Source organism: Plecotus auritus (assembly GCF_963455305.1).
Source record: "Plecotus auritus genome assembly, chromosome: 6".
In the NCBI taxonomy this organism is placed as follows: domain Eukaryota; kingdom Metazoa; phylum Chordata; class Mammalia; order Chiroptera; family Vespertilionidae; genus Plecotus; species Plecotus auritus.
The window spans coordinates 96889036-96912327 of record NC_137773.1 but is presented as its reverse complement, the minus strand read 5'-3'; the positions used below and the strand labels follow the sequence as shown (position 1 = coordinate 96912327).

Below are 23292 nucleotides of genomic sequence, written 5' to 3'. Positions count from 1 at the left end.
CTGGGGAAGACCCTGCTCTCTCTCCCTCCGCCCGCCACCTCCTGGACCTAGGCGAACCCCGCTCCAGTTTGAGCCGGTTTCCCCGCCCCGCCCCCGGGCGCACTGCGGCGGGTGAGGATTCCCTGGCCCACCGACAGGGCTCGACGCATGCGCACCGGACCCGGCGTTCCCTCCCCGCCACTCGCGCGCAACGGGAAAGCCCTGAAGCGTGGAGATTCCGCCCGCCAACCCCCGCCCGACCCCGCGCAGGCGCGGTGCGCACTCGGCGGCCCCTCAGCCCAGCTAGGTCGTCCTGGCTACGTGCGCTGGGAGGTCTGAAAGCGCTGGGAACTCCCAATTCACGCCCCCTCCCGCGCGCACCGCGACGAAGCCGGGGATTCCTTCCTGCCAGCGTGCACGTGCGGGCTCGGCATTTCGCGGGGGCAGAGAGAGAAAGGGCTTTTTTGTGTAAGTGAACAGACGTTAGTACCAACATCTTTACGTTTGAGGGCTGACGGCGGTCCCAACTCCTGTCCTGAATTTTATCATTACTCTTTAGGTGGCCGTCCCCCTACAGGTCCCCAAGCAGGACTTGGCATGCGCAACTCCTCAGCTCCGATACTCTTCCTCCCCTAGTCATACCACTGCCTATCGCCCTCGGGTGAAGCCCCATTCCTCAGCCTGGAGGGCTTCCTTCCTAGGGTTAATCACCATTGGTCCCTGATCTTCCCGTATTCCAAGCCCCCAAAACCCCAACATAGCCATGCAGAAGGCTCCCTTCTTCAAGATGTGCCCTCCCCAGGCACCACCTTATTGATTTTCAAGATAGCTCAGGGGTAGATACTGTTTTTAATCTCATTGTATATAGGAGTTAACAGGCTCAAACCCACTAAGTCCCTGGCCTAAGGTCCTAGAGGTAAGAGGCACAGGCCTCCATTTGTGGGGAGCCATCTGGACTCCTGAACTGGTTATTGGCAGACACCTTCACCCCTGATTCTTGGCCCCACCACCACCCCTGCCGGTTCCCTCAGAGCTCTGGGCACTTCCTGGCTCTATGACACAGGCAGGTGACAGTTCTCCCATCTGTAGAGGGGACCAATATCTCACGGGGCTGTCCTCTGGGCTCAGTGAGATATTACCAGGGCCCAGCATTCAGGGGATGCTTCTTACAGCTGGTCTAGTCCTCCCACTCCCTGGTGGGGACTCTGTTAATGGGGACCCACTGCAGGGCTCCTTCCCCCATCTTTCTTCCCTAACCTCCACAGGGTCTTCCTGAATCCTTCACATGCCTTCTAGTCCTTGTCTCAGGGATGGCTCCTGGGGGACCCCCACACTAAGCCAGTGCTCACTGTATGTTGGTTAGTTTTTATGCCAGCTGCCATTGTTTCAGGCACCCTACATACTGCACTTCAGCTGTACCCAATTATTTAATGGCACCCCTCCCTTGAACAGTAGAGTTGTGACCTCCAGGCCTTTGCTCCAGTGGCTCCTTTGGCCTTTTCTGTTCCTTGTCTGTGTGGAGAACTTCTATGCATCCTTCAAGGCCCTCCCTCCCTCTGGGCAGAGCCTGGCCCCATTTGGCCTAGCCCTGACTCCACACAGTTGGGGATATCTATAAGGATCTGCATCTGAGACTTGCCATTTGAAAGAATAGCCTATTGGGCAGGAAGAACCCACAAGGCATAGGCCTGCTGTGTTGGAGCTGAGAGCAAGGAGGCAGGAAGGGCTAGAGCTGAGAGGGGGTGAAGAATGGGGGGTGGGGTGGAGAAAGGAGGACTCAGGGGCAGCCTTGTGGGTGCAGGGAGGGTGTCACTTTAGTGGAGCCATAGCAGTGACCTGGTAAATGCTTAGACCCCACTCCACACATGTGGGCCCATCTCCAAGCTGCCCTCCATCTCTGCTGACTCCCTAAGGGTAACAAAGCACTTGGAAGCAGAAACCAGGCTCAGATTCACCCAGCCCTTCCCAGTCATGTGGCCTCTGAAGGGATGCTTATTGCTACCCAGACCCACCTGCCTGCTGCAGCCTCCGGGCTTTTGCCTGCCCGGTGCCCTGCCTCTGTGATGGAATCTGATCTTCCACTAAGGCCTGCTCTAGAGAAACTCTCCTCTGGGAAGCCTGCCCAGGCCTCCACCCAGATGCTTCCTGTGTTGGAACAGCAGAGCAGCCAGCATTTCCTGACCCCACACATAGCATGTGACTTGGCCGCTGACTCTGACCCAGACTTAGGATGCCAGCAACTTGCCTCTCCTCTCCTCTGAGTCATTCCCTAAAGTGACCTGGAGCCAGAGCCTCCTCAAGCTCTCTGAGTCGCACTCTTGCAGGAGCCCATCAAGATTCAGGTATGGTGGTACAGGTTCCTCATGGACAAATGGCCCAGCCAGGAGGAAGCTCCTTAGGACCTGGCGCAGTCTCAGGTAGCTTGCTGCAACAGGAGTGCTGCTGGGAGCTCTTATCATCTTTGGCTGTGTATCGCATATCCCCCTCACGCCAGCCTTCATCCCCCCGCCCCCAGCACCAAGACTTCAAGTACACACTCTGCCTCACCCATCACCTTTATTGGGCATCAGCCCAGGACTGCACACAGGAGGGCGGTGGGTGTCACTCACAGAGGGACCCTTGGCGGGAGGCATGGCTGATGATGCCAATTTGCCCCCAGGACACGCACTAGCCTGGGCCTCTCTAACCCTGGGAGCTGACCCGGTGAGAGGGCAGCAGGGTCACGACCCTGGACGCCCCTAGGGCGGCTCTCCCAGTTTGTGGGGCTGCTCCCCCAGTTTGGGGCTCACTTGGGGGTGTTGAAGGGCACGGCCCGCTGGTTCATGGGGTTGTCTGGTGAGCGCAGCCACTCCTTCTTGAGTAGCTGCTTCAGCTGCGACAGCCGCATGTTGGGGTTCTCTTGCTTGAGACGAGGCAGTTGCTCCTCCTCAAAGGCGGTGAAAGCAGCCCGCATGCGGCGCTCTGGGTGCCTGTCTCCGGCCTCTTCCGCCACACTGCAGGGAGGACACCGGACTTCAAAGGGGCCCAGGAGCTAACTGTCCTAGAGACTCAGGCCCTGCCCCCAGAGGCTCAATCCCCGCCCAGACTTAAGCCGCACCCCAGAAGACTCAGGCCCCGCCCCACTACCTGAGCACCGCGATGGCGTCCTCGATCGTGCGCGCCTCCAAGCTGCCCTCCTCCAGCACTCGGCGGTTCACGTTTTCCTCCAGTGGCACCTCCAGGTGGCTCTTGACTTTCTCGGCTGGGGATGGGTAGCCAGCCGGGTGACAGAGACATATCCAGAGAGAGACACAGTGGGGAAAAAAGGGAGGGGAGAATGATGGCAGGTACGCTACTTGAGCTGAGAAGCCCTTCAGGACCGACCAAGGGGGTGGTCCTACCCTACCGGTGCCCAGCCCTCTGCCCTCTTCACTCCCCTCTCCCCTGGAGCTGGGCACATGGAGAAGACTTACACACAGCTGCTATCTCCTTAGCCTCGGGCGACATCCCCCATACTGGGGAGGAGTAGCGCACAAGCAAGTACACAAGTGTGTGCCTGCGCTCACAGCAGGCCTTCCAGGCCACCGCCCACCCATGCTTCACCATGCAGAGCCCAGGCATTTCCGGGGTGGGGAGGTCCGCTGCCTATTCTTTAATGTGTAAGAGGGCAGCTCCACAGGAGACCCTGCCCCACCTGGTTCTTGGGCTTCCTTGTGCTGATGGTCTCTGCGGAGTGTCTCCTCAATCTGGGCACGGGTGACTTTGCTTGGCACAGCTACCCGGGGGGCCTTGCTGTTCTTGAGCTTTGAGTCCTCCTCCTCCAGCAAGCGCTGGGTCTCCTTTTTGCGCTCCAGCTGCTCCAGGCGCCGCTTCTCCTTCTCCTCCTGGGGTAATGGGGCAGTCAGGGGTGGACCCCACCCTGCCACCAAGGTGGACTGAGACGCTGCAGTGTGCTAGACTCTATGCTGGACACAGGGGACATGGCTGGGAGCACGATGGTCCAACATATATGAAGATAGGAACAATGGGAACCTTGTCCAACACAGGTGGGTGGGTAGGTCTGGAAGGAAAAAGTGACCCCTGGGCCAGAGGAGGAGCCAGCCAGGAGGAGAGCTGGGAGAAAGGAGAGTGGTGGGAGTGGCAGGTGTAAAGACCCTGAGGCAAGAACCACCTAGCAAGACCAGGAGAAGCACAGAGAATGGTGTAGCTGAAGTGGGGATGGGAAGTGTAGAGGGAGAAGTGTGTGGGGGAGGGCAGCGGGGAGGGGGTGCAGCTTAGGAGCCTCAAGGGCTTGGGGAGCAGTTTGTATTGGATTCCAAAGGAGACAAGAGCCACAGAGGGTCTGAATCCATTTGCTAGCTGGGGCAAGAGTTCTGCCCTTTTGGGTCAAGAGACTTTGGAGGAGGCACTGTCCCCAGTCTAGCAAAACAGTGGCTGGAAGTGATCGCACCTTGGCTCCCCATGGAGACCCAGATGCCAGTGCGATGAGGGGACATCTGGCCTACAGAACTTAATCTTGGTCACTGCCCTTCTATTGCTCCATGGGACAGAGTGAGGTTCTCATTGTAGTGTATGTGGCCTTTGGTTGGGTTCTGCACTGCAGGCACCCTCACTTGCTTACAATTCTGCCATCTGCCTCCCATGCCTCCGGGATAGTCCCTGCATGCAATTCCCCATGACACTCCCGTGGCTGGACTAAATGTCCCAGGAGAGGGGTTGATGTGCCTGAGGATACCCACTGAGCTTCCATCCTGCCTGCATGGCACAAAAGTGTGTGTGGGCAGGTTTAAAGGTCAAGGGTGTTTGGGTATAGCTTCTGGGGCTCCCACTTCTGTGCTCAGGCACCTCAGGCAAGGCCACTGTGTTGTGAGCCTCAGTTTCCTCATCTGGAGGATGGGAATGACCCGAAGGCCTGGGGAGGGCTCCCAGGGCCCAGAATATCAAAAGGTTTCTGGCTTTTCTGTCTGCATAATGGATCTTTGGCAGACACTGATTTTCCCCTTGGGTTTTCAACTTTGCTATGTTGTCAAAATGTTGACAATCAAAAAGTTTAAAGACCCCACAAGCCCAATGTAGCATGGTGAGGAGGAGGGGAGGGAACCAGTGACATTCAATGTCCACTAACAAGGCAGGATCCAGTCCTGCACAGAAAGACAATGGGAAAACTCTCAAAAGTACCCGGGCACCCCATGATCTAGGTGTGCAGGGACTGCGCATCACCACTGCTATTTTCCACAACCTATATCAGTTTTCCAACAGAGGAAACCCCTGTTCTCTGCCCAGAGTCACCAATGCATCCCCAGGATCCTAGGCAGGCGTGACCAACCCAGGTACCAGGATGTCTGTTACACGGGTCTCTGGCGCCACCTACTGGGATGAACAGGTAAGCACCAGCCCTCAAACATCCCCAGACAATTAAGCACCCATTGTGTACCTGGCACTGGGGCTCATCAGGGATAGCCAGCCATCTCTGCCCTCTTCTGTGTTTTTATAAACTCCTGGGAGGTCCTGCAGGCCCAGGTCAGCAGGTCAGAAGGGGGAGTCTATCCAGAATTTCCCAGCCTCGGTACTGCTGATGTCTGGACTGGCTCATTCTTTGCTAGGGGCCCAGTCTGAGCAGCATGCCTGGCCTCGACCCACCAGATGCCAGGAACACCTTCCACCAACCAGTTGTGACAACCAAAAATGTCTCCATGCCCTAGCTTGTTTGGCTCAGTGGACAGAGTGTTGGCCTGCAGACTGAAAGGTCCCAGGTTCGATTCCAGTCAAGGGCACATGCCCAGGTTGCAGGCACGATCCCCAGTAGGGGGCGTGCAGGAGGCAGAAAATCAATAATTCTCTCTCATCATTGTTGTTTCTCTCTCTCTCTCCCTCTCCCTTCCTCTCTGAAATCAATAAAAAAATATATTTCAAAAAAATGTCTCCAGATGTTGCCAAGTGTTCCCTGGATGCACAATCACCCCTCAAGTGAGAACTGCCAGTGTAACCTGACCCTGGCATCACATGAAGGAGAGAAACGAGCCCATGGAGGGTGGTGGCTGCCTTGCTGTTCTTCCAACATGCCAAGTCCTGGCCACCCCAGGACCTTTGTACGAGCTGTTGCTTCTGCCTCCCTCTCTGCCCTTGCTCCAGGTTTAGTGCCTCCTTGCCCTTCAGGCCAAAGCCCCAGAGGCCTCCCACCACCTTCTACCACGAATGCCTATCTCAGTCACAGCCACAGCAGCCCAGGGCCCCCCAACCTTGCGCTGCTCCTTCCTCATGACGTGTTTGTCCTCATCCTTCCAGTAGGCATCCTCCAGCTCCTTGTGCTTCCGGGCATCAGCCGCCGCCTTAGCCTCAGCCCTCCGTGCCCGGGCTGCTGCTGACTTGGTGTTCTCGCCCTGGAACTTCTTGGGCATCCCTCAGCAGGCTGTGGGAGGAGGGTGGGGACCAGTGAGTAGGGGGCATCCATCTCCAGGAGCCCCAGACTCACTCCTGGGCAGCCAGGACCCCCTTGGGGCCTCAATGGCCTCGTCTGTAAAACAAGGACTCAGACTTAGTGATTTCTCCTTTTAAAAATGTATTGGAGTGAAATGTACAGAACACAAAATGAACCATTTTAAATGTACAATTCAGTGGCATTTCATACACTCACAATATTGTATAATCACCACCTCTAGTTCCATAACATTTCTATCACCCCAAGTCCCTCCTTCCCCCAGCCCCTGGCAACCACTAATCTGTTTTTGTCCCTGTGGATTTGCCTGTTCTGGACATTTCATGAGATGGAATCACACATGTGGTCTTTTGCACCTGGCTTCTTTCACTCAGCATGATGTTTTCAAGGATCATCCACATTGTATCATGAGTTAGTGCTTCATTCCTTTTTATGGCTGAGTAACATTCTCTTGCGTGAATGGATATTTTGTTTATCCATCCATCTCCTGATGGACATCTGGGTTCTCTCCACTTTTTAGCTGTGAGTCATGTTAGTGTGGACTTCTACAGGCTAGTCTGCCACCTTTGAGGCTTCAGTTCCTGGGTCCCACAACCCTGAGGCTCAGTCCCCCTCATCCTGGGTCAGCAGCCGCCATGAACTGCAAAGAATGACTCAGCCCCGGCTCACACAGCTGGGAGGTGCTATAACAATCATGAAGCTGCTGTCCGGTGGGCACATGGTCTGTGTAGGTCCCAGCTACTTCCCTGTGCCCAGCCCTCTGCTAAGCACTTTATATGGACCAATTCAATGAATGCCCCAAAGCCGTAAATGTGGGAACTGTTCTTATTCCCATTCTAAGGCTGGAAAGCCGAGGTACCTGGCCAGGTCACACGGGACTGAGCTTGGAGTTTTCACCTCCAAAGTCTGCTTTTCAGGTGAGGAAGGGAAGGCTGTGCAGTTGAGACATTAACAGCACACCTCCAAGTGCTGACTGAGGACCACGTGCTGTGTGGCCCAAGGCACATGCCTTCTGGGCCTCAGTTTACCTCATTTGGGAAATGGGTTGATGCACATCCCTCCTATGTCATCCTCACCCCTCGATGAACCTTGGAGAAATGGGCCCAGCACCCAAGAATAAAGGGGAGGGAATGTGGGACCATCCCGACTTAGGACAGGCAACCTCTAACTCCAAACTCTCAGCTGTGTGACTGGTGGGGAGGAAGCGCCTATCGCTGAGCCCTCAGCAAAAACTCTAATATCAGCTCCTGTTTGCGGCAGTTGTGCGCGCTGGGCTAAGTGCTTTACAGGCAGCATCTTAGTGAATTCTCACAACCCTGGTGGGTGACAGCTCGGCTGAGACCTGAAGGATGGGTTGAAGGCAGCCCTGCGAGGATAAAGGGCTGAGGATTCAGGGTGAAGGGCACAAGACACGCAAAGGCCTTGAGGCAAGGAGGCTATGTTCAAGCACAGGGTGACAAGGCAGCTTTGAGCAGGGCAGGAACACTTTCTGATTAGTTTGTTCCAAAGCCCTCTCGAGCTGTCATGTGGGAGGCACCGAACACTGAGGGAATTATGATGATGCAACGGGCAGAGCGCAAGGTTTAAGTCAGATGAAGCTGTGTGTGTTCTAAACCATTTCATCCGCAGCAGCAGCAAAGGCATCCTCCACTAAGCACTTTATATGGACCAACTCAAACAAATGTCCCAAAACCTTAATCCTGGGGACTGACCTTATTCCCATTCTAAGGTGGGAACGCTGAAGTACCTGATCAGGTGCCCATTTACACACGAGAAATCTGAGGCTGAGAGGTTAAGTGATAGGCTCAGAGCCATACAGGGGGTTAGTGAAGGGGCCTGGATTCCAACCCAGGCCTAGCTCTCCTCAGTACCAACTCCATGCTCTTTTTTTTTTTTTTTTTAATGATTTCAGAGAAGAAGGTAGAGGGAGAAAGAGATAAAAACATCAACGATGAGCCGAAACCGGTTTGGCTCAGTGGATAGAGCGTCGGCCTGCGGACTAAAAGGTCCCGGGTTCGATTCCGGTCAAGGGCATGTACCTTGGTTGCGGGCACATCTCCAGTGGGAGGCGTGCAGGAGGCAGCTGATCGATGTTTCTCTCTCATCGATGTTCCTAGCTCTCTATCCCTCTCCCTTCCTCTCTGTGAAATATCAATAAAATATATTAAAAAACAAAAAAAACATCAACGATGAGAGAATCATTGATGGGCTGCCTCCTGCAGGCCCCCTACTGGGGTTTGAGCCCGAAACCTGGGCATATGCCCTGGCTGGGAATCGAACCGTGACCTCCTGGTTCATAGGCTGATGCTCAACCACTGAACTATACTGGCCAGGCCGGACTCCATGCTCTTAATCACTGCTCCACCCTAGGGTCCTGGCAGGTCCCTCAGGGAACATCAACACAGATCAGGACTCTGAAGCCACGAGGGCCCCTCACTTGACACAGAAGCAAACCCCATGAGGAAGAATGGGACAGACTGGGAATCAGTGGACCCAGGAGACTCAGGGTTGAGTCCTCAGCTCTGTAATCGTTAACTGATGTATTTCCCTTCAAACCCCGGTTTTCTTATTTGAGATGTGGGGGTGATTCTAGTCCTTCCCCACACTGAATCCAGCATTCATTACTGGGCATCTACACCAGAAACCCTCTCCCGGATTCCCCAGGAAAGCGCCAAGGAGTGGGGATTGCTGTCTAAGTTACAGATGAGAAAACTCCTCACCCCTACCCCAGTGTGAGTCCCTACATTTCTCCCTTGTGAATCCAGCAGCAGACACACCAGCCTCCTTGCTATTTTTCAGATATATCAAGAGGGTTCCCACCTCAATGCCTTTGCACTTGCTGTGCGCTCTACCTGGCTATTCTTTGTTCCTCTTTTTACCTAGTTAACTCCTATTTAAACTTCTCGCAGCCTTCCCTGGGATCCCCTTGACTCTTAGACCTCAAACTTTTCTTTGAGATCCTTGTCTGGGTTGCTCTCTGTTCATTTATATGATTAACAAATGTCCATTTTTCTCACCAGGCTGGGAGCTCCATAAGGGCAGGGCTGGGACTACCTTGGTCACTACTGTGTCCCCAGTACCCTCATTCATTTGCACAATAAATGTTTTTCTTTTTCTCTCTCAAGAAATGTGTTTTTTAAATTTTTATTTACTGACTTGAGAGAGGTTGATTTGTTGTTCCTCTTATTTATGCATTCATTGGTTACTTCCTGTATGTGCCCTTACCAGGGATTGAATCTACATCCTTGGTGTATGGGGATGATACTCTAACCAACTGAGCTACCAGCCAGGGCTCAATAAATGTTTTAGGCAAATGAATGAACAAGTGTTGATTTGCAGGGCTCCTCCAGTATTTACTTCATGCTGTGTTGTGTCCAAACTCAGCTTCTTACTTTTCTTCCCACTCACCCCATCCCCTCCTGCCTCTGGGACTCTGCTCTTGCTATGCCCTCATCTAATACACCCTACCCTAACCCTCCTCCTGTGAAAACCCTGCCCACTCACAGGGACTCTGCCCCAGCATCTCCTTATCCTCATCTTCAACCCAAGGCCTGACAGGGCTTTTTTGACCCCCTCTTCAGACTGAGAACCCAGGACTGAATGTTTGTGTCCCTCTAAAATTCCCATGTTGAAGGCCTAACCCTCAGTATGACTGTATTTGGAGACAGGACCACTGAGGAGGCGATAAAGATTAAATGAGGTCAGCCCTGGCCGGTGTGGCTCAATTGGTTGAGCATTGTCCCATGGACTGAGGTCCCCAGTTCGATTCCTAGTCAAGGGCATATGCCTGGGTTGAGGGCTCAATCTCCAGTAGGGGGCATGCAGGAGGCAGCCAATCAATGATTCTCTCTCATTGTTGATGTTTCTGTCTCTCCCTTCCTCTCTGAAATCAATAAAAATATATTTTCAAAAACAAAAAAAAGGACATTGGTGGAAATCCTACCTTAAAAAAAAAGACTAATGTGGTCTTAGGGTGGGGCCCTAATCTAATAGGGCTGGTGCCCCTGTAAGAGCAAAAGACAATAGAACTTACCCTCCACCATGTGAGTACACAATGAGAAGGTGGCCGTCTGCAGGTCAGGAAAAGCCTGCACCAGGAACTAAATTAACGGGCACCTTGATCTTGGACTTCCCACCTCCAGAACTGTGAGCAAATAAATGTCTGTTGTTTAAGCTGCCTAGTCTGTGGTATTTTGTTATGGCAGCCCAGGCTGACTAAGACAGACAGCTCTTCTTCTCACAGTCCCTCACTCTGTCATTCAGTAAGCATGTACTAAGCACCTAATACAAGTGGGCTGCTGGAGAAAGAGGCTGAGCCAATGGGCTTCCTGCCCACATGGGATTGCCAGGCTGTCTGAGAGATAAACATTAAGAGTGACAACTTGAGATCTGAGCTGTGATAGGGACCTGCAAAGGGGGGGAGTGGGGGGAGCCTGGAGGGGGCTTCTGGGAGATGTGTGTCAAAGGACTTCCTGGATGAGATATCCAGGAAAAAGTCTAAAGGAGAGGAAAATCCTAGCCCCCAGGAATGTGGGGGAGGCAGGCTAGGAAGAGGGATTTGTACTCCAGGGTGATGGGAGGGTGCAGAGGGTGTTAGAGCCTGGAGGCGCAGACCTATGGGAATGAACCTCTGAGGTTGCTGAGGAAGTAAATTGGGATGGGGAGTGGGGAGGAGACAGAAGCAAGGAGCTCAAGCAGGGATCTGGGGAGTGGCTCTGGCTGGACAGGGGGAACACAGGTGGGAATCAAGAACCACATAATTGCTTGGATGTGAAAGTAAGAGAGAACAGATGAAGATAAACGCCTCCTCCTCCAAGAAGCCCTCCGGCTCTCCCTCTGGGCTCGCCCAGCCCATCGTCCCTTTCTCCAGTCCTGATCCCACTGCAAGAAGCCGGGGACGAAGCTCTGTCATCCCCAAGCCTGGCAGCTGCTCAAGGGCAGGGCCAGAGCTGGGTGGACTCGAACACGACGCTATCCCTCTGGGTTTCAGTCGCGAGCTGTAGTTAATGGGTACAGCCTCCGCGGCAGCCATGGAGATTGGGCGCCGGAAGTGCCCCCGCCTCCGAGCACCCCACCTCTAGCCCTCCTGGGGAATGGTCCCAGGCCCAGACGCCCACCCGGCCCACCCGGCCCACCCGCACTCCGCACCCCGCACCCGGAAATCCAGCTCCGCCCGCACCACGGCCGCTCCTACCTCCTACCCCCAGCGCCGGTCAGGTCACTCCTCCGTGAAGTCATCGTGGGGCTTGCGTGCTGAGCTCCCGGCGGCGCACGCTGATTACGTCCCCGCGCTGCCGCCATCTTGGTAAAGGAAGTGCTGGCCGGGTCTCCGACCCAAGCCAAGGTCACCAACCATTTACTCGTTTTCTTCAAGTAGCGTATAGTTTCTTAAAACTCATCCCTGGTGCTCACTTCAGATATTTGCGAGCCAGGAGGGGCAGGTACAGGCTAGAACCTTGCCTTTACCAAGATGGCCGCTGCCTGGAGGCAGGACGGCAGCTTGTACCTCGCATTTGGTCCGTGGGCATCCGCCGGGAGTTGCCACCACCAGGGCGCGCCAGAGCCCATAGTCCGTGCGCGGACCGTAGACCCAATAGGCCGCGGGGCGGCGGGGGCGGGGGGGGGCGGCGGGGGCGGGGGGGGGCGGCGGGGGCGGGGGCGGGGGGGGGCGGCGGGGGGCGGCGGGGGCGGGGGGGGGCGGCGGGGGCGGGGGGGGGCGGCGGGGGCGGGGGGGGGGCGGCGGGGGCGGGGGGGGGCGGCGGGGGCGGGGGGGGGGCGGGCGGGAAGACTCTTGAGCCTTGGCTATGGCTTTGCGTTTTTTCAGCGCTCCACTCTCTCACATTCTCTGCCTCCCGTTTGCGAAGCTGGGGAGGGAGGAGGCAGGAGAAGGGGGCAGAAAAATTAACACCGCGCCGTCCAGGTGGGGAAACTGAGGCCCATAAAGATCAGGAATTGAATTTGGCCAAAATGTAACCGCGAGCTGCTCAAATTTCTAGTGGGCCCCTCCTTGTGGATTACTGTCCTCACCTACCCCCTTGCGATATTATTTACTTTATTATTTTATTAAACAGATTTGGGGGTCATTTTGAAACCGGGTCTGTGCTGCCTGTCACTCACGACTTGAGCCAGTTAAGCAGAGGCAGGGTTGAATTCTATGAGTGTTTATTCCAATAATGAGGGAAGTATGGGAGAGCAGCAGGTCATCCACAGAAATCTGCTCTGCCCCCCCGCCTCCCCCCCAAAAAAAAGCCAGTTACTTATATTGGGTGGAAGGACAAAGATTATAGGGGTAAGTAGACAAAAGGAATTACAGGGCATGAGGAAGTAGGCAAAAAGAATAAGAAAGGTGCCGAAACCGATTTGGCTCAGTGGATAGAGCGTCGGCCTGTGGACTGAAGGGTCCCGGGTTCGATTCCGGTCAAGGGCATGTACCTTGGTTGCAGGCACATCCCCAGTGGGAGGTGTGCAGGAGGCAGCTGATCGATGTTTCTCTCTCATCGATGTTTCTAGCTCTCTATCCCTCTCCCTTCCTCTCTGTAAAATATCAATAAAGTATATTTAAAAAAAAAAAGTTAAAAAAAAAAAAGAGCCCTGACCGGTTTGGCTCAGTGGATAGAGCGTCGGCCTGTGGACTGAAGGGTCCCAGGTTCGATTCCGGTCAAGGGCATGTACCTGGGTTGCGGGCACATCCCCAGTGGGAGGTGTGCAGGAGGCAGCTGATCAATGTTTCTCTCTCATCGATGTTTCTAACTCTCTATCCCTCTCCCTTCCTCTCTGTAAAATATCAATAAAATATATTTAAAAAAAAAAAAAAAGAAAGGGTATAATAGTTACAGGTTACAGGCAGTGCGGGCTGGGGGCTGCAAAGGGGTAGGGGCACCTCCAGGACTCCATTGTTTCGGCAACAAGGTTGTTAATCTTTCCATGATGATTGTTCTTGGATAAGGAGAATGGACCACATTTTGAGGTTAATCCCAGGCCCCAGGATGTACAACTCCCAGCCAGGTCAGAATGTGCTTTCTTTTTTTTTTTTAGATATTTTAAAATATATATATATACTAGGGGCCCAGTGCACGAATTCGTGCACCTTGAAAGGAACTGTGGGCCACAAGGTGGGGACAGGGGTGGTCTCGGCCCATCCTCCGTGCCCCCGCCTAGCCCCTCCCACTGTGCCCCCAGTCCCTTGTCTGCCAGTAGCCCCGCTCCCATGCGCTGATGGCACTGGACCCACTTGCACCTGCTGATGGTGCAGAGAGATTGGGGCCATTGCCAGCAGTGGGTGTGAGTGGGACCAGCACTGGGCAGGACTGCGGTGTGCGGGAGCAAAGAATTTTCAGTAACCACCAGAGGCTTGCCCTGATGACAGCGACCCATGCCCTGCCTTGGTCTGGCGCCCCTGCTCACCTGCTCCACCATCCCACCACGACAGCCGATGCCCACCATGTTCCGCGCGTGCCCCCTGGTGGCCAGCGCACGTCATAGCAACTGGTTGTTTGGTTGTTCCACCATTCGGTCTATTTGCATATTAGGGTTTTATATACTAGTACTAGTATATAGATTTTTTATTGATTTCAAAGAGGAAGGGAGAGGGAGAGAGAGATAGAAACATCAGTGATGAGAGAGAATAGTTGATTGGCTGCCTCCTATATGCTCCCTATTGGGGCTCAAACCCACAACTTGGGGTGCTCTGATCTCCTGGTTTGTAGTTCGGTGCTCAACCAATGAACCACATGGGCAAGAGCAGAATGTACTTTCTTTAATCAGAACAAAACAATCACAGTTAACAAAGCATGATTACCATCCTATATAATAAAAGCCTAATATGCTAAGTGTCCAGTCGTCTGGTCGTCGGTTCAATCAATCAAAGTGTAATATGCTAATGATATGGTAAAACCAGTTGCTATGATGTGCACTGACTACCAGGGGCAGACACTCTGACCAGTAGGTTATCTTGCTGCTGGGGTCCAGTCAATCGGGACTGAACAAGATGGGCCAGACACGCCCTGGAGCCCTCCTGCGGTTCCTCCCCAGCTGGCCAACCTCCTGCGTCCCTCCCCGGCCCTGATCGTGCACCTGTGGAGTCCCTTGGCCTGGCCTGCACCCTCTAGCAATCCGGGACCCCTTGGGGAATGTTGGAGAGCTGGTTTCAGCCTGATCCCGCTCAATGCAGGAGCTGCCACCTGGTGGTCAGTGTGCTCCCATAAGGGGAGCGCAGCTCAGACAGAAGCCGGGCTCATGGCTGGCGAGTGCAGGGGCGGTGGTGGGAGCGCTAAGGATGTCTAACTGCCCTTGTGGGGGGAGCGAGCATAAGCCATCAGTTGGACATCCCTGAGGGCTCCCGGACTGCGAGAGGGAGCAGGCCAGGCTGAGGGACCCTCCCCAAGTGCACGAATTTTGTGCACCGAGCCTCTAGTTTTTTATAACTATAGCTAGTCCCCACTATTCTATTTCTCCCTCCCACCCCAAAAATATGTACTAGGGATCTGAGGATGGTTACTGGGCCTGGCTGTGAGGAGAAGCAGGATGTGAACTTGGGAGTCAGTTCACAAGAGTCTGACTTGACCACAGAGTCCAACCCCAGTGACACTGCTGGGACCTAGGTCAGACCATGGACCTCTCCTGCGTTAAAGCCTTGCATAGGTCCTCACTGCCCTCTTCCTCCCGCTCCCCACCTCTTCTCCCTTGTCTTCCCCATTCTCTCTCAGCCCCAGCCACACCAGCCTCCTTTCTCCAAATTTCCAGTCACTCTCCTGCCTCGGGGAATTCACTTGTGCTGTTCCCTCTGTTCTCACCCAGCATTTCCCTGGCCAGTTCCTTCCCTTCCTCAGTCCTTGGCCCAAATATCCTGTCCTCAGTTTCCCTGACCAGTTTTGCTCAGTGGATAGAGCGTCGGCCTGCGGACTGAAGGGTCCCGGGTTCGATTCCGGTCAAGGGCATGTACCTTGGTTGCAGGCACATCCCCAGTGGGAGGTGTGCAGGAGGCAGCTGATCGATGTTTCTAACTATCTCTCCTCTCCCTTTCCTCTCTGTAAGAAATCAATAAAATATATTAAAAAAAAAAAAAAAAGACCCCCCTGACCTCCTGGGTAGTTGGTGCTCCATCTCCAGTCCTCCTTTTTTTTTTTTTTTTGGATGTTATTGCTTTTTATTTATTTTTTATTTTTTTTTACATTTTTTTAAATTGTTTGAAGTATTAGAAATAGTAGTACATATGTCTCTTTTTTTCCCCCATTAACCTCCCCCCACCCTCCCGTTCCCCACAGTACATGCCTTTACCTGCCCCACCCCCCCAGTGTCTTTTATCCATTGGTTATGCTCATATGCATGCCTACAAGTCCTTCGGTTGATCCCTTACAGCCCCCCTCCCCACAAAACCTCCTCTGCCTTCCCACTGTAGTTTGACAGTCTGTTCAATGCTTCTTTGCTTCTGTATCTATTTTTCCCCGTTTTCTTTCCTTTAAAAAATCTTGCCTCTGCAGACTAGAAATAGACATATAATAACAAAAAATGTTTGAGTCCCAGTTTCAATGTCCAACAGTTCTGATTCCCCATTTCAATGTCAAACAGTTCCTTATGTGTACATGTCAGCAATGATATCTGGATGGTGGGCACATGGTGGCAATGCAGGTCCAACCCTCTCTGGTTTGGTCCTAGGCAAGTGCTGTGTCGCACAGCTTCTGACTGCTAGCGTGGCAAGGCATCGTCAGCGTCTCCCATCTCTGGACTGTTTCTCCTCTTGTCTTCATGGTTGGAGCAGACCTGTCAATTCCTCTCTGTTGCAGGAATCCACATGGTCTTGGAGTTGTTTTCTGAAAATATACAAACATATTCTCGACCAAGAGTTAATAAAGGAATCTTTTCTATATAATTGATTTGGGATCCTTTTTATTTTTGCCCAAACGATTTTCCTTTGTCTTATTTTAGTCACCATGTGCGTTTTGCTGTTCCAGTCCTCCTTTTTTGTTTCCATCATAACATCAACTTGTTTTATCCATTTAGTGACATGTTTGTTTTCTGTCTTTACCGTGGAATAGTGTTTGTCACCAAGAAGAAGGGACTTAATGTACACCAAGCATGTCAAACTCGCGGCCCGCGGGCCACATGCGGCCCACAATGAATATATATATTTTAAAAATATATATATTTTGTTGATTTTTTACAGAGAGGAAGGGAGAGGGATAGAGAGCTAGAAACATCGATGAGAGAGAAACATCGATCAGCCGCCTCCTGCACACCTCCCACTGGGGATGTGCCCGCAACCAAGGCACATGCCCTTGACCGGAATCGAACCCGGGACCCTTCAGTCCGCAGGCCGACGCTCTATCCACTGAGCCAAACCGGTTTCGGCCCACAATGAATATTTTTGCGGTCCAGCCAATATAACGCTATGTAAGAAAGGTTTTAATAAAAATTCCGTAACTTAATTTTTACAATATCCTGTTACACATAATTATTAATGACAAACTAAAACGTTCGCTAATGACTGATTACTATAATTATGTTGCATTCATTTCCCTTACACGCCTTACGCACAGGTGCACCATTTCTCTCCACTAATACCAGCAGCAAATATTTTAGCAGCTGGTTGCCACGTCATTAGTCTTGTACTGATTTGTTTGGTGTGCGCAGCAGGGAATATTTCATTTTCAGAGAACAAGAAAAATAGGTTTATTTGCGTTACGCTTATTAATTTGTGCAGTTATTCAGTGTCTGGTAAGTTAATGTTCAAGAAAAAATATTCAATTTTATTAAAATGTTCTATTATTTTATGTTAACGTTTACTCATTTATTTCAGCCCTTTGTATTCAGCATCTCTATCGAAATAAACTACGTTTCTATGAAAATTGAACCTTTCGTGTTTTTTTTTTCGGTTCACATAAATTTAAACCTTGTTTGTTTGGCCCGTGTTAGCCTTTGAGTTGACATGCTTGCTGTAAACATTTATTGTTGTTCACTATCAGGGTGTGGAGGTATGGGGGTGCCGCAGGCAACACCTAGTTAACCTTCCACTGAACCGGTTCGTACGAGGTTTGTTTGTTTCTTTTTTTTTGTTGTTGATCCTCAAGGATATTTTTTCCATTAATTTTTAGAGAAAGTGGAAGGGAGAGACAGAGAGAGAAAACATCGATGTGAGAGAGACACATTGATTGATTGCCTCCTACATGCACCCCAACCTGGGCTGGGGATGGAGCCTGTAACCAAGGTACATGTTTTTGACCGGAATCGAACCCAGGATCCTGCAGTCCAAGGGCTAACATGCTATCTACTGAGCCAAACTGGCTAGGGTTGAACCAGGTTTAAAAATAAACAAGCCCTGGCTGGTTTGGCTCAGTGGATAGAGCATTGGCCTGCGGACCGAAGGGTTCCAGGTTCTATTCCGGTCAAGGGCTTGTGCCTGGGTTGCGGCTCAGTCCAACGTGCAGGAGGCAGCCAATCAATGGTTCCCTCTCATCATTGATGTTTCTATTTCTCTCTTCCTCTCCCTTCCTCTCTGAAATAAATGGAAATATATTTTTTAAAAAATAATAAAAATTTTAAAAGAGGCTTGTCACACCTTCCCAGGGGCAAGGAGCCTGTTACTTCATATTGGCATAACTGAAGGCTACAGGTCAAGTGAATTATTCTGTATGGGGTCAAACGAAGTTATAGCCCAATTCTCCTCCCAGTCAGTGCAAAGGTGTCTGCCTGGCCAGCAGCCACAAGGAGGAGAGCAGCCCAGACCTGGGTGGTTCCCACGTCCTTGACAGCTAAACAAACTTCACCAGATTCTCTCTTTGTCTTTGGCCTGCACAAGCCATTACAAGCCTGGCTCCCTCCTACTCCCCACTGCTAGTCAAACGCCTAGCGGACCCCAGGCAGAAACTCACCTGACAGGGTCAGTGGCCCTTCCCCATTGTAAAAATAACAAAGGCTATGATTTTCCCCTCTGGAGCCCCGCGTGGTTTCTTCAGACTAGCAAAGAACAGCATGGCGCTCCCAGGATCGGAGGTCCTACAGCACACTTGGCTAGTCCGGAAAACCCCGGGTTCTAGACCGAGGATGGGGGCAAGCCTGAAGGGGAAGTGTTGGGAAGAAAGCCTCAAAGTCTGCCTGGGGCAATCCTGGATCCACAGAGGAAATCCCAGGGTGGCCCACAGGTTCCATGGTTTGCCGTAGCAAGCTTGCTATATTCTTGGGGACCACCAAAGGACTGGGGGGATGCCCCCTGCATGCCGGCAGGAGTGCTCCTGGCCCTGGGGACCGTGGGGGAGAGAGAGCAAGGGAAGGAAAGGGTTATGAGGCTGCTGTGGTGGCGTGGCCCCTTTACCCGAAGTGCGGGACGCCAGCAGAGAAACAGTTGGCTGCTGAAGCAAAAGTACGCAGGTTGGAGGAGGAAGTAAAATTAGAATGGGACCTGCATCTGACGCAGGCAGTTCATGTGGAGACTTTGGGGTGGCAGCGAGAGCAAACAGGGCCAGCTGCAGAATTTAGTGGTCTGGTTTGCTCTCCTGAGTGTGAGGAAACTGACCCCAGCCTGAATCCAGGCCATGGTACCGCACCTGGAATGGAGCCCTAGTAAGTGAGGTCCTGCTGCTGAAAATATCTCTGACTCGGATGAGGAGTTATTAGTTGAGATAGGCCCAGGTGGCCCAGCCATGCAGGCTCCGTCCCTTATTGTTCAGAAACTGAAAACTCAACAGGAGAGGCCGGATGGGCAGGGCCTGCCCAGCTGCCTCTACTGCTCAAATACAAGCACATCTCAGCCCAGCTTGTAGGGTTAGCCACCAGTATCACCAGAAGGGGACAGTGCATCGTAGGGTGGCTGCTGTGGTACATTGGGGCAGATAGGATAGTCCTGTCGGGCGATGAGTTGCAGCGTATGGCCTCGGTCACTCCACACCCCTCTCTGTGGCAGCGCATACATGGGGCTGCACAACACACTGAGAATGCATCCCTGTTGACATCGGGCCACCTGGCCCAATGAGGGACAGTTACCCATGTCTGTGCCTAGGTGGGGTCCCATGGCAGAGCTCCAAACTTTCCTCCAGGAAATGGGAATGAGGCATGCTATTTACGATGACGACTTTCTGGGGCCAGAGGCAATGACTTTCACCACTGGCATGAGCGACCACATCCTGCAGGCGACCCTGGCTGCCTACTCGGGACCCTGGTTCCCATCTTTTCAGGTTTGGTGGGAGACAATGCAGCCAGCCGCCCAGTTAGTGTGGCATCTGGGAGAGACTGAATTAGCCCTTACCCGTAAAGGCGTGGGCAGGTAGAGGAGAATAAACAGCCGGGCAGCTGGGAGGGAGCGGCAGCGCGGTGAAAGTCACCCAGAAGCAAATGGGGCTGGACCTCCTAAGAGTAGGGGTGGGTCCCAAGAAAATTTTTTTTTTGTTTTGTTTTGTTTTTAAAATATATTTTATTGATATTTCACAGAGAGGGATAGAGAGCTAGAAACATCGATGAGAGAGAAACATCGATCAGCTGCCTCCTGCACACCTCCCACTGGGGATGTGCCCGCAACCAAGGTACATGCCCTTGACCGGAATCGAACCCGGGACCCTTCAGTCCGCAGGCCAATGCTCTATCCACTGAGCCAAACCGGTTTCGGCAAGTCCCAAGAAAATTGATAGGCAGCCTCATAGGATCTCGGTTCTCCTGTGGCCGCAGTTGAAGCTGCAGCAGCAGTTTTAACTGGCACCCTCACCCCAGGCTAAGCCAGAGGTGCAGGTTGTGGAATGAACCCCGAGCGCCAAGGTCGAGCCACCCCTGCCCCACAGCTGGTGGATTATCTCAAATCGAACTGGGGCAGAGACTCAGCCTGTGGCCTGTGGCCTGTGGTGGGTGGTAGCCGGGTGCTCTACTGCAGGCTCTCCTGGAGATGACCCTTGGGGCAGCCTCTTTGCAAAGGGAGCGGGGCTAACGTTTCCACCTGGTTTGGGGTCTTCCGGAAGCCGCGTGTAGAGGTTGCCATCTACTGGTCCTGCAAGGATGTGCAACGGGTGTTACTAGTAGCCCTCATCAACACGGGCTGAGCGCACACTTCTCCATGGGAACCCTGGCCGGTCCCAAGGACCCCTCAGTGCCATCGATGGGTACGGGGTGCCGCCACAGGCGTGAGGCACGTCCCTGGCTCATTTGCCCTTGGGCACCTGCCCTCCCTCCCACCCTGTGCTGTGCTTGTTCCTCCTATACTAGGTATATTTTAGGGATGGATGGCCTCCTGGAGCTCCTGTTGAGAACCTCTGCTGTGAGTTCAGGCTGCGCATCTGGGTGGTGAAGGCAGTCTGCAGGGGCAGGCAAGAGCACCCCCACCCCATCGTTCTGCCAGAGCCAGGGTGCGTGGTAGCCACTAAGCAGTTCCAGCTACCCGGGGCCCACAAGGAAATAGGGGATCTATTGAGGAGCTCAACAAAGTAGGGATTGTCTGTCCAGCTCACAGTCCCCACAATTCCCCCATTTGGCCTGTGAGAAAGCCAGATGGGACATGGTGAATGACAGTAGACTATAGGGAATTTAATCAAGTGGTTCCTCCCCTCTTTGTGGCAGTGCCCAATATTACTGACATCTTAGACAAGCTGGCAGGTCAAGCCGACACGTACCAGTATGTGGTGGATTGAGGTAATGCTTTCTTCTCCATTGACATCCACCCTGATAGCCAGGACCAATTTGCCTTCAGCTGGGAAGGATGCCAATGGGCGTTCACAGTCCTGCCCCAGTATCCCTGCACAGCCCTACTCTGGTTCATGTTTTGGTTGTGGAGTACCTGGCAAAATGGACACCCCCCCCCTTCTATGACCTTGCTAACCTCTGACTGTCTTGCACATTGGAGAATTGTGCCCCTAGCTCCTGGAGCACCTAGACCAGTGGTCGGCAAACCATGGCTCACGAGCCACATGCAGCTCTTTGGCCCCTTGAGTGTGGCTCTTCCACAAAATACCACGGCCTGGGCGAGTCTATTTTGAAGAAGTGGCGTTAGAAGAAGTTTAAGTTTAAAAAATTTGGCTCTGAAAAGAAATTTCAATCGTTGTACTGTTGATATTTGGCTCTGTTGACTAATGAGTTTGCCAACCACTGACCTAGACAAATGGGGCTGGGCCTGGCTTGTCTGTCAAATTCTTGGGTGTTGCCGAAACCGGTTTGGCTCAGTGGGTAGAGCGTCGGCCTGCGGACTGAGGGGTCCAGGGTTCGATTCCGGTCAAGGGCATGTACCTTGGTTGCGGGCACGTCCCCGGTGGGAGGTGTGCAGGAGGCAGCTGATTGATGTTTCTAACTCTCTATCCCTCTCCCTTCCTCTCTGTAAAATATCAATAAAATATATTTAAAAAAAAAAAATTCTTGGGTGTTGTCTGGACTGGTAAGATGAAGGTCCTCCCACAAGCAGTGGTTGATAAGATCCAGGCCTACCCACGGTCCCTCACACCCAAGCATCTGCAAGAGTTTTGAGGGCTGTTGGGTTACTGGAGTTTCCATACTGCACTTAGCTCAGATAGTTCACCCGTTATATGCCCTGGCTTGAAGGGGGGCCACCTGGGAATGGACCAGAGCCCACCAACAGGCCTTTTACAGCTGCCAAAGCAGCAGCAGCCATGGTACAGACCCTGGGGGCCCTCGAACCCTCCTCATCCTGTGAGCTAGATGTTACCCATTCGCCTGAGGGGTATGGCTGAGGGCTCTGGCAAAAGCAAGGCAAAACACAGGTCCCTTAGGCTTTTGGTCCCTACTATGGAAAGGGGCTGAGCCATAGCTGGTTTGGCTCAGTGGATAGAGCGTCGGCCTGCGAACTGAAAGGTCCCAGGTTTGATTCCGGTCAAAGGCACATGCCCGGGTTGTGGGCTTGATCCCCAGTGGGGGGCTTGCAGGAGGCAGCCAATCCATGATTCTCTCTCATCATTGATGTTTCTATCTCTCTCTCCCTCTCCCTTCGTCTCTGAAATCAATAAAAATTTATTAAAACAAACACAAATCTCACACAAGGGAGGGGCATCACATTGAATTTAATTAAAAAAAAAAAGAGTAATAGCTAAGCCCCCAAAGATGTCCACACTCTGGACCCTGGATCCTAAAACTTAAGTTATATGGAAAAAGGGATTGTGCAGATATAATTAAGGTAATGGACTTTATTATTTTATTTTATTTTTAAAAAATTTAAATACCTTTTTAATTACAGTTTACATTCAATATTATTTTGTGTTAGTTTCAGGTGTACAGCATAGTGGTTAGAATGATCATACTTTACAAAGTGTTGCCCCCGATGTTTCCAGTGCCCACCTTGTACGACACATAATTATTACAATATTATTAACTATATTTCCTATGCTGTACTTTACATCCCCACAGCTACTTTGTAACTACCAATCTGTACGTCTCAATCTTTTCACCTTTTGGACTTTAAAAAAATAGAGATTATCTTGGATTTCCTGATGGGCCCAATCTAATCACACAGCTCTTAAAAGCAGAGAACTTCCTCTAACTTCAGGCAGAAGAGAGGAGAAAAGTGAGAAGCCCACCTTTGCTGGCTGTGCTGATGATGATGGGGGGGGAGGGGCATAGACCTTCCTCCTACCCTACAGCTGGATTCTCCCAGCAACCAGAATGAACCAACCTGCTGACAACTTTTTTAAAAAATATTTTTTATTGATTTCAGAGAGGAAGGGAGAGGGAGAGAGAGATAGAAACATCAATGATGAGAGAGAATCATTGATCGGCTGCCTCCTGTACGCCCCCTACTGGGGATCGAGCCAGCAACCCAGGCATGTGCCCTTGACCAGAATCAAACCCAGAACTCTTGAGTCCGCAGGCCGATGCTCTACCCACTGAGCCAAACCGCTAGGGCCCAACCTGCGGACAACTTGATCTCATACACAGGGAAATCAAACAAGTCTCTGTTGTTTTAAGCCACCCAGTTTGTGGAA

At 52.4% G+C, this 23292-nt stretch overlaps 1 protein-coding gene across 2 annotated transcripts; it reads right to left on the bottom strand.

The window, feature by feature from the left end:
- Nucleotides 1–2518: 2518 nt before the first annotated feature.
- Nucleotides 2519–11646, bottom strand: CCDC124 (coiled-coil domain containing 124). Of its 2 annotated transcripts, none has more exons than XM_080673376.1 (5): nucleotides 11589–11646; nucleotides 6198–6367; nucleotides 3653–3842; nucleotides 3106–3220; nucleotides 2519–2972 (listed from the first exon to the last, which is right to left on the bottom strand). In XM_080673376.1, exons 2-5 carry the CDS (start codon nucleotides 6354–6356, stop codon nucleotides 2765–2767), a joined length of 672 nt encoding a protein of 223 aa, XP_080529502.1. In that variant the 5' UTR covers nucleotides 6357–6367; nucleotides 11589–11646; the 3' UTR covers nucleotides 2519–2764. The 2 variants fall into 2 exon arrangements, with proteins under 2 accessions (XP_080529502.1, XP_080529503.1); XM_080673377.1 differs by having other exon boundaries at nucleotides 11550–11596.
- Between the last annotated feature and the right edge of the window lie 11646 nt (nucleotides 11647–23292).